At 40.6% G+C, this 11,704-nt stretch overlaps 1 protein-coding gene across 1 annotated transcript; it reads right to left on the bottom strand.

Moving 5' to 3' along the window:
* Positions 1-1,723: 1,723 nt before the first annotated feature.
* Positions 1,724-10,587, bottom strand: LOC124269603 (monocarboxylate transporter 12-B-like). The gene is made up of 5 exons (XM_046704631.1): positions 10,288-10,587; positions 7,839-7,982; positions 5,699-5,845; positions 3,687-4,820; positions 1,724-3,255 (listed from the first exon to the last, which is right to left on the bottom strand). The coding sequence occupies exons 1-5, from the start codon at positions 10,577-10,579 to the stop codon at positions 3,068-3,070; spliced, it is 1,905 nt and encodes a 634-aa protein (XP_046560587.1). The 5' UTR covers positions 10,580-10,587; the 3' UTR covers positions 1,724-3,067.
* Positions 10,588-11,704: the final 1,117 nt, after the last annotated feature.

Raw genomic sequence — 11,704 nt, forward strand, 5'->3', positions numbered from 1 at the left:
GATTATGTTAAAAGCATTTAGATAAAAGCTCCTTGGGACTGAGTGGTCACGCATGCACCTATACTTTTTACACCAGTAATGTGTGTACAGATTCTTTTATACTATCGTTTTCTCCAATACCTATTAGCGTCACATCCTGTGTATTATTCGGATTATTGTGAACTCTCATAACAATGTATCACAATGGCTCTTTCTGACTGCATTGTCGTGGTGGCAACATCACTTATCAATCTCTGGATTGCATTTTAGTGTCATCTGGACTGTGTAGTCGGGACTTGCAAAACTGTAACCAAGACTTGTATTAAAATATATTATTATTATTATTGTATTTTTGTGTTGTGTCATCTTTGACTGGAGTACTTTGCACACATGGCACACTTGCCCATCCCTTTCCCGTGAGACGTAATTATTACTGTTGTAATTCACAAGGTCTTACACGTATTGTGTTGACCATGTCGAACGCCCACGGGGAAATCAGTGTAAGATAACACAGTGACTTGTTTCAATCCATCCGATCATTGTAATATTTGGGATTGCATTTGTTCATATGGTTGTGAATACTGTGAAACATTTGAACTATTGAATATCGTGCAAGACATGTTAATTATACTTTCAAATTGGCTTTTGACCTGGGCAGAGGTTGTCGGGAATGTTTGTCATAGTTTCGAATCCCAATTTTGTTATTGATCTGTAAAGGCTAAACAATTAGACGGGTTGACTGTGTATCTTTAGGTGAATCAATTTAACGTAAACGAAAAACGAATATTTCAAAACACGAATATATAAATTGAAAGAATTTTCTTTGTTTATCATTATGTAGTTATTTCTCATCATATTGAACTGCTTGTGTATGAAACTATCTGAATAAACATGTAAGGTTTGTCCAAAGGAAGAGATATCATGGTAATTTCTTTTTACGGTTCTTGTAGAAATGCAGTTACAATTTGATATCCTTTGATCACAATATTTTTTTCCGAATATATATTCATTATATCACGGAAAACAAAAAGGGTGATTTGTAAAACGTTTATGACAAACTCGCACCTGGGGAATCATAATACATCATTATTTTGTCTATTAACCGACAAATTCAATGAAGAATACAATTCCTGTAAAAATGTTTGCATATACATTTCATAAAATACATCAATCATTAATATAGTCAATTTTACTTATGTGGTTAACTTTAATCGCTGTTCATTAACTTGACGAAGGGGCAAGGAAAAGCCCAGAAACGTTGTGTATACAATAAAGAAGTTGACATCCATAATAATTTGTCTTGTTCTACTTCACTGACTTCTTCATATAAATTTACAATACTGCGTATTGCGCATCATAGGGACTTCGTAGATATAAGAAATACGTGGTTCACCTCCACTTGCTCCGTCTGTCCTGAATCACGTGAAGGAATGTCATTGAACTGTGTTCGGGGTACCGTGTGTTATGAGCCACAGTTTTGAATGGGTCAAGCAAATAGACACTTGACCCGCGGGACAATGGGCAGTATATCATGAGTCGGCTCTTTAGGGAAAACACGTTCTCGTTCTAGGTCAGGTTAGCGTTTTTAAAAAGGTCAATAGAAACTGGTGATGCTACGTCATAAAAGGTAGACTGGGTGTTACTTGAACGAGTGACCGACTAAATGCGTAATCTGCACTATGGCTACTGCTGAGTAGTGTTTTCTCTTTTAGCATAAATGTTTCAGAAAAGACAACAGATGTGGAATATTTTCAATTCAAATTTCATTGTACAAACTGAAAGAAATGCTCGCATTCATACATGTTTCAGAAAAGGTTTTTTTGTCTGTCCCGGGGGTCCAAACTTAGCTGGCAAGTACAGACTGATACGTTCTTTTAATATTGGTTTGTAGATGTGACTGGGGTTATGCCGTTTCGACTTTAGTGATTTCTGATCAGTTTTCAGTACGTGGGCAAATCCTTATCCCTTTCTGTGTCTGGCTATGATGATTAGTATGGTGGTGTTTGGTGGTGGTAGCGGTTACTGATGTGAAGATTCCTCTAATAGTCTTGATCAGCTGATTAAGTCTTTCGATGAGTGCTTCCATTTGAGATATGAGTCCACAGTCGTTCTGTCCACGAGCAGTTATCTGTCTTCTCTTAGCCACTGAGTTTACACTACTCTTTCTTTTCTCGCTTCGTCCTGATCTAGTTTTATGCGGATATTTCCTCTTAGAAGATGTGGAACTGTGTTCGACGAATGTATCTTGTGTACTGATGTTTTTAACCATGATGTCCTAGTGTCTTGCTTTCACGGCTTTGTAGTGATAAACTCAAGTAGATGCTCTGCAATTTACAGGAGTCTCGAGTGCCTGGAGTGTTAGGGAGGCGTCGTCCATATAAAGCTATATCGCATGCCTTGCGTTAGCCGTGAGTTGCAACGTGGGGGGGAAGTGCCGTGTCTAGAGTGAAATAAACTATTTATCCTTAGAGATGCGATGCTTAGACACAATAGAAGTACTCAACAGATTGGAATCTTCCACAAACCCTACTACCACCCTTACAATGTACCCTGCCACCAGCACCACCACCGCAATCCAAACCGTTGTCAATAACACCACCACCAATACCATCAAAAGAAGAAGTACAATTATTTCACTTCGCTCTACCAGCTACCGGAAACTTAGTATGTCCTTCTTCCAGGGGAACATCTGTATTCTTGTAGTTCTCTTGGAAAGACACATCTACCCGATCGCATTGTATGGTCCTACACTCAGGGGCAACGCTTATATATTATGACATCATTCAACAACATATAGGGAACGCTGAATTTGAAAAGGGCATCCCCACCAATCTACAGGACGACGATTATTTTGACTCTAGTATCAAAAGCTGTCTGATACTGGATGACTTTATGATTGATTTGTTGTTGTTAAACGCCGCATTCAGCAATAATCCAGCTATATGGCGACGGTCTGTAAATCATCCAATCTGGACCAGACAATTCAGTGATCATCATCGCGAGCATCCATGTATGCAATTGTGACCCATAACATGCAAATATTCTGGACATCCAAACAAGAAAGACGTCTTTAAAGATGATTTCGCCTTTACAGTTCTGTTGTTTCTTGCAAGGGCTTGATTTCCGCTTCGTCTTTCAAAGTGTCTTCCTTTAGGTGGCTTGTGGCACGTCTTGTCAGAACGGGTACAAACAATAGAATGATTGCTGAAGCATATGCACATGCACCAAGATAGCTGAAGCCCGCAGTGTACGAACCAGTGAAATCGGTTAGGCTACCTGTAAAAAAATATCGTGGAAATATAACTGCCCAGAACAATAAAATCTAACTCCTTTATGGTGATACCTCATTTGAAACGAATTACTTTTAAGTCCCTACCTCAATTACCTTTGCTATATACCGTTTTTTCACGAACAGATAACAAAATAGTTCGATATTTTTGTTCAAACTTTAAGACTTCAGGCGTAAAAAGCGTCTCGGTACTTACGTAAGGAATGACATTTATCTACTTTTTATTCTAAGAGTTAATGTTTTGAGATTATAAGTGCATGCCCTGTAATATATTCTCAACGAATAAGCTACGGACCACCCCAATATTCAATATTTAAGTATTATATGTTTCATAATATTAACTATGAAATACTTTAATATTGAAAATTGTGGTTGTCCTTAACTTTTTTGTTGAGTATATAGGACGTGTTATGCTTACCTACAATTGGGTGTGTTACAGCCATTGACACACCATGGAAAAGCGACACAAAGCCAAGTGTCTTCGCCATGCTGGGCAATCCGAGGAGGTCTACAATTGCTACAGGTATCAGGCAAAAGTAGGAGCTGGCGAACATACCATACACTACAGAGTATATAAGCAATGTCACATAAGAATTAAAAAAGACTGTGAGGTGGGTAACAGTCCCAGTAATTATAAGACCAATTGCCATAATCGTTGTAACTCGCAGGATTTTAGTGTCTGCCAAAAACCCATAAAACAGCCGGCTAAAGAAGTCTATTGCTCCAGAAATGAGCAGAAATATTGCAGCGTTGCTCTGACTGATGCCTTTTTCTTTCGCCAAAGCAGGCAAATATACAGGCACAAGACCTATGTTTATTCCAAAATACGAATAAAAAATAACTAACAAAAACACAGGATTCTTGAACAACGAGAACTTCAATGTTGAAAGTACTTTCTTAATGTAAAACGCAGCATTTCTCGAGGAGGCAGCATCCTGTTTACTGTTGTCATCAGCTGTTGGTGATGCTTCATCTTCCTCTTCAACACTCAACACTGGCACTGAACCAAGCTCGGCATTGCTTGCATACATACGGTAGTTTGTTTGACTCGTCGCTGACAGTGGTCTGCTAATCCTTCTAACGAGTGTAGGTGAATCTGGTAAATCAGTATTGAGGAGCGAATACCCTTGAAGTGGGGACCTTCCCATCAATTCAGACGTAATAGAACTTGCACTAAGAAATTTCTCCGGATTCAGTTTTCCAATTTGTTTTATGTCAAGTCCAAATGAACGCCGATTTAGTTTGGTATCTGACGAATGTCTGTCTTGCTTTGCTTTTGCTTTTATTCTTTCATGTTTCTTTTTTCTTTTGTACGACTCTAGTGGTCGGTTCACCATTCCCCCCACCCACATGTTCATTGTTATTCCGGTGAGTATTATCATACTGCCCCGTAATCCATACTCGTCTAGAAGGTATCGTATCAAAGGTGGGAACACGCTGCTGCCAAAGCTTATTCCGGACATAGCTATTGCTGTAGCAAGTCCACGTCGTTTGTTGAAGTAGTGCCCAATGAGAACAAGTGCAGGCCCGTAGATCATAGAGTGTCCCACGCCTGAGTATAGAAATGCATAACTCATTAGTGAATCGAGTTGATAATTGTTGATAATAGGAATATGCACAATGCGTGTCGTGATAAGAAAATAGATCCAGCTGTATTACATATTGGTTGACTAAAGATACTTTAATCAGGATTACACATATCAGTATTTTGAGACTTCGAGACTTCGAGTACGATTACATGCAATCAACAAAGCTAGACTCATTATGTCGCTTCTTTCGACAATCGTATCTTGGTGTATCTTCAGCCCCAAAGTCTTCGATCATCCAATCTGTATCCCTTGTGATGACATAATTACTCTCAAGCATGTCCTGCTTGACTGTATTCATTTTTCCATCACAAGGGATCAATGTTTCAGTGTAAAAACAATAAAGGATCTTTTAAACCATGTCATTTATCATTCGATTGTGTGGGTATTTTTTAAATAAAGAAGAATTAATTGTTTGAAAAGTTTTGATAAACATGTTTATGTCTTAGATAAATAGCGCAATCGCCAGCGGCTGAAGTGATGGTGTAAATCCATCTAGGGTCTATGCAGGAAGCAAACGTACCAATGGTCCTTAGTATTGTGATCTACCTTCAGTTGTTGACGATCTCTAGCTTGTTATATGTTGTATTGTCTATAGTTTGAGATATGCATGTTTACACCTGTATCTGTACCTTCTGTCTGTTTTTAAGGTAATTCGTAGATTGGCCTTTATATTCTTGGTTAATGTGTCATGAATGTATATCTTGTTTTAGTCACTTTATGGCTGAAATACTGCCGATGAGACTAGAAATTTTAACTCACTCACTCACAAAATTCTTAACCGAGATTAAACTGTTATGAAAGAATTTCAGTATACCTCCATATGACAAAAGAATATCCTTACCGATAAACACGCTGTGTGTACAAATCAGGTACGTGATACTTGTAGGGAAGATAGCCATTGCCATGGCAGCAATAGTGAGGGTTGCTCCAAGCATCACTGTCTTTCTGACTCCAAGAAGGTCCACCAGGACATGCATAGATATCAGTGCTGGAGAAGAAAATGGATTTACTTTATTGTTCACAGCAAATAGGCAGATGTCCACCCAGATATCCCTACAAGCATAATATGCTTAGCAATACAGCGAAAGAAAGAAAATATTAATGAGAGAGTCACATATTTTGTAGACTTCATTCTAAAAGGCGGCTATAACAGCATAGAACAATGAAATATGAATGTATAACATTCAGTCGGATATGGCGTACGAGGCACTAAACATAAGACCATTTACATAGAATCATCGATCTGAATAAGCACAGTGCCTGATGTTGAGTTGAGTTGAGTTGAGTTATGAAATGTGTACATACGCCCGCACACACAGAGGCCTCCATACACGCATACTCTCAAGCACAGACACACTCAGACACATAAATCATACACTCACATGCATTCATACACAAGCACGTCAACATGCATACTCATGAACATACATGCAATTATAATCATAATCACATAAATTGCCTGCATACATGCATACTTGCCTTAATTCTTATTTTTTAATATTTTTGTTATTGTTCCCAATTAGTTGAATACAAACATACAGAAGAATATGTGTACATTGGTATAAGTACCAGCTTGTGGGCAAAGTAGAGATATATTAAATATAAATATCAACAGCAATATGTTTTGGTTAAATAGGTATTCATGATTAAATATAATTTGGGAGACGATGAGCAATTGTCAACAGTTGAAAGCAACCCAATAGATAATGAAAGAAATTATAATTAAAGGAACATACAATTATGTATTAATAGAAGAAGGAAATGCAATGTATTAGTGAGAGCGAAATACTGATAGTCCACACACCACAGGCTTCAGGTCTTTTAATTTAGAAAATTTGATTTTAATAGAAATCGCCTCCATACAGCACATTGCCTATTCGACGATCACATGTTCTGCCACACCTTACAACTCGAGAATCGTAATGCTGCCAACATACGGCAATCGAAACTGTGCAAATTTCGATGGTCAGGTGTGAAGTTTTAGTTGAGGTCCGATTCCCTCTTTTCATGACTTCGAGACGAACGTCAAGCCAATATCAGCCTGAGACCATAGGGCAGACTTGCCGTTGCGCAGGCTATGTTGTGATACCTGAGTGCATCTTGAGCAAGGAAGGGTCAATGGACAGTACTCTCGGGACAACGTTCAGACTCCGTTGTTATCCCGTTTACAAGGCGTTTGACATGAGATTTTGTAGAGTGAATCAATATTTGACAAAGCGCAGCGCACTACTGATCCAAAAGCGCCAACTCAGAAATAATTTCACCTCACACCAATCGTCCTTCAAGATTGTTGGTGGTCAAAATTTCTACTGCCTGACTTAACTTCCGGTTGGAATGCGTTTCTAGTTCATTCACTAATACCATAAGATAATATCTTCTACAATTTTGAAAATGGTATCTTCGAGTACCCCTACTTTTTTAGAAGTATATAACTTAGGGATACGGAGAAAACGGACCCTAGCGAAAACGGACCCCCAAAAAATCAAGAAATCGGCCACTGCGCTGGAGCGAACGGCCTCCGAACCAAGAGAAAACGGCCTCTGAGCCAAGAGGAAACGGCCAACATAGTTGCACCAAGATTACGGAAGGTTATATCATTATATATATTCTAGATGATAGAGAAGAGAGTTCTGGCTACTAGTTTTATCACGAGTCACGTCAAGTGACATGAGAGTGAGAAAACAGGTTAATACAAGAATTAATAGATCATCTTATCTAATACTTTCACCGCCAACCACTGAGTAACGATAACATCTTCTCGTGTTTATTCAATAACTAACTGTTGACGGTTGAAGGCGCAAGCCCGAAATAATTATTTCCTATATGAAACACAAAGCTGTTCAGCATAGCTGTACACAATAGTTATTTGTGTGGCTGGACGATGACACTGGAGCAGAACAATTCGGATCAACGGTTTGACCTTTAATGCGAGTAAGTTATATATGTAAAATATACTACACAACATATTTAGGTATACTCACAAGACAAACTATATACACCAGCCATAACGCCCATCAGCAATGTGGTTTTGGTGGTTGATGCTCCGAACAATGCCAAGTATTCTACGAAAAGGATGGCCATTCCCCGGGCATAGCCAATCATTATGACAACGTTGAGGAAGCATCCTGAAAAAGGTTTTGCTAAAATTGATGTCACTGAAAATTGATCAAAAGAACAAAACTCAGAGTGAGTGACTGGGTGCAGCTGTATCAGTTTGCCAGCTTACGGTTTCATGTAAAGCAAAGGAACACTGGTCGAGATATGTATAATATATTTTGTTTGTAAAACAAAAGTACACGCATAAGCCCTGACAAACCATAATCCATCCGAATCAGGGAATCGGACCAAGGATCATTGCAATTCGGCTTATTACGATACCTTACTGTACTTTCAAGAAAGATTTACAAAAATAACATACCTACGGACATATGCCCAATGCCAATAATTATGGCCCTCCTAGCAGTAAAACGCATATTTCTAGTATATAGTGGGTCAGAAAAAATCATTCAAATGGTTACATTATACTTTGGTACTGTTACATATTACTGCAGTCAAAATGATCAGTGAATATATATAACATCATATCAGGAACAAATATGATTTAAAGGTATCAAATAACACAGATTGATATTAACTAAATGACATTAGTCATGTTAGCGCCATTTTACCTCCCTTTTTCATTTCCAAACTATACTCAGAAGCAAAAAAAACGTCAGTACGAATTCAAAATTAGATAGGCACTGTAATCAAATCATTGCAGAAATGAACATAATAAGCGGATCAAAATATTTTTTTGTGTACAATATCTGGACACATCAATGAATAACTCAAGACATTACGTGGACGTTTGCAGTCCATTCAGACTCTTGACTTCAGTATCTACTGTGACCACCACGAGCGGCAATAACTGCAGCACAGCGTCTATGCATGGAGTGCACCAATCGATTGATGAAGGCCATTGGCACCTGGAACCACACTTTAAAACACACCGTTCTGCTGTAGGGAGTCCCGTGTAGCTCTGGCAGTATAGGCACGGGCGTTATCATGCTGGAACATGTTGTTCCGGTGACGTGCGAAATGTGGTATGACGTGGGGTCTGAGAGCTTGGTCGATGTAGCGCACGGCTGTGATGCAGCCTCCTCTCCCTGGACCAAGGTTCTTGAACACCACAAGACCCACTCACTGGCTCAGGCCTATTCCATCCCATGCCATGATGCTTGCACCTCCCCTTGAATCCATTTCCATAACACATTGGTCTGAGTCACGCTGGCCACGTCGTCGCCATAAATCTTGTTTTGCCATCTGCAGTTGATACGCAGTACCGACTCCCATCTGTGAACAGAACAGTTCTCCATTGCCTGTATCGCCAGTTTTGGTGTTGTAGGGCAAACTGTAGGCGTTCACGCCGATGACGAAGGGTGAGGATAGGTCCACGGTCAGGTCTACGGCAAGGGAGGTTCCCGCTGTTAAGACGTCGGCATACTGTATCAGTACTGATTGGTCTTCCGTGTGTTCCCACTGTCTGGAGTGCTGTTTCGGATGCCTGCATGAAGGGATTCTGTACATGCTGTCGCACAACATGGCGGTCTTGTCTTGTGGTCACCCTTGGTCTGCTAGTACGGGGACGATCATTTGTGGTGTTGGTGGCCCGGAAACGTTACTGCAGCCTGTAGATGGTCCGAAAGTTGTCCCGGAAGTGATTGGCGGAGGCTTGTGCAGTGTTGCCAGCTTCAAGACTTCCTAGCGCCTGGTTTCTCTCAGCTGTCATGAGTCGCGGCATCCTGCTGAAGTTGTAATGTGAATGTTTCAACCAGGTTTGGGGGTGCATTTTATAGGGCTGGTCCTTGTGAACAGCACGTGCAGCATGAGTTGCATGAAAAACATGATGAACACCGTACCATCTCCGAGATCTGGTTGCGTTTTTGAGACCATTTCCTGGCTTCCATTCTAAGTTTAGGAAGGAATGTTTTTGCCCAGGTAAAGTTGGAGATGTTGTCAAAAATATACAATCAAAAGATTAATTGAGTTTACAGTTATCCTTTTCTGCGAAGGAAAATGCCAAACTGACGTTTCTGTTGCTGCTTAGTATATTTGCTGAACTTTACTCACGAGTAAAGCCTGGAATTGACTTTTTTTTTTTAAATCTTTTTTTTCATGGTCATCTTGGATTGAGCCCGGTTCTGAGTTTGAGCTACCAAACCGACATGGCCAGCATACACTTTTCTATATGTATAGACCATAACAACTTCATAAAGACATAAAAGTGTTCGGTCCCTCAGAGTGGTACCGAAAAATGCCCTAATGGAGCAAATTTATGAGTGCCAGAGAGGTTCCTATTGTATTGTAATTATAATGCATTGCTAAGTAAAATATCACGTTGCACCATCATCAAATATTACTAGAGACAAGGCTTAAGAAGCAGCTCCATACCCGCAAGTATCATCCATGCCCAGCCTCGATCTATTGGGAGATGACTGTCATCATCAGCACCCTCTGCCTGGACATCTGCAGGTATTGAAACAGGCGACGCCTGTCCCGAACCGCTGACCGGTACATTGTTCTGTTGTATCCCCGCAAGTCGGTTCCGGACAAACACTTCCTCTTCTTCATCACTGCTTGCTCCTATGACATTGATGCTAAAATCCGAATCGGCTTCGAGGTGTCCAGGATCGCCCGCAGTCCTATTCCGGCCCGCAAGCACACACTCCTCATCAGAATCCATCCGGACGTTGTCTGGGCCGCACGTATTCTCTGCTGGTGTGACAGCTTACCTTTGCACCTTCACTATCACTGAGGTTGACATGCATAACGTTGATATTGTTATCAGTACAGCGTCAGTGTTAGTTTACTGATAAGGTGACACAGGGTTTCACATCGTTAAACTTCGTTTCTGTGAGCCTTATGGAGAATACTCCTCGTGTTTAGATATCCTCGCCATTGGAGGATTAAAGGTGAAGTTAATGACGTTTATCAGATGATGAAGACAGTGCCTCGCGTGAGCAAATTTTCCATAAAGGGCTTCGATGGTTATGTTGGCAGTTACAAGAATGATAACAAAGCAATCTATACTAGCCACATAAAGAAACTGTGCATTGTCAAAATATTATCCCAGTTGATAAGTACGATAAGAATGTCAAAGGTACATATAAACTTTAATGGAGGGATCATGAGACCATAACAAGTCGGGAGTATTTCAATTGAAAAGTCAATCACAATGACGTCACGAGTCCACAGGCGGGACAGGGGTCAAACAACCATGTCACAAGCTCAATAACGGGTATGTCTACTATCGGCATTGAGAACAGCAGTGCATCGACGACGCATAGAGCCTATCAAACGTGCAAGGGAGGCTTGTGGGATGTCACGCCAGATTCTCTCAAGTTCTGTTGCAAGGGCAAGGACGTTATCTGGCGGATGAGGAAGACGGCGTAGACGTCGATCCATCTCGTCCCAAACATGCTCTATCGGGGAGAGATCCGGTGAATTTGCAGGCCAAGGCAGTAAGTCAACGTTGTGGTGTTGTAAGAAATCCATAGCAAGCCTTGTCGTGTGAGGGCGGGCATTGTCCTGTTGGAATGTTAACCCAGGGCCATGACGTTGCAAAAAAGGAATTGCCACAGGTCGAAGAATCTGATCCCTGTAGCCCACACCAGTTACGCTGCCCTGAACAATCACCAAAGGAGTTCTTTGGCGTGCTGTTATTCCACCCAAAATCATCACGGAACCACCACCTAAGCGATTCCTCTCCAAGACACAGGCCTGTGCATAACGTTCTCCCACGCGTCTATAGGCACGTTGACGTCCATCACTATGGGAAATGTTAAACCTGGACTCATCTGTAAACACA

This window comes from Haliotis rubra, unplaced genomic scaffold (genome assembly GCF_003918875.1).
Source record: "Haliotis rubra isolate DU_JTF1 unplaced genomic scaffold, ASM391887v1 Scf146, whole genome shotgun sequence".
NCBI classification, from domain to species: Eukaryota; Metazoa; Mollusca; class Gastropoda; order Lepetellida; family Haliotidae; genus Haliotis; species Haliotis rubra.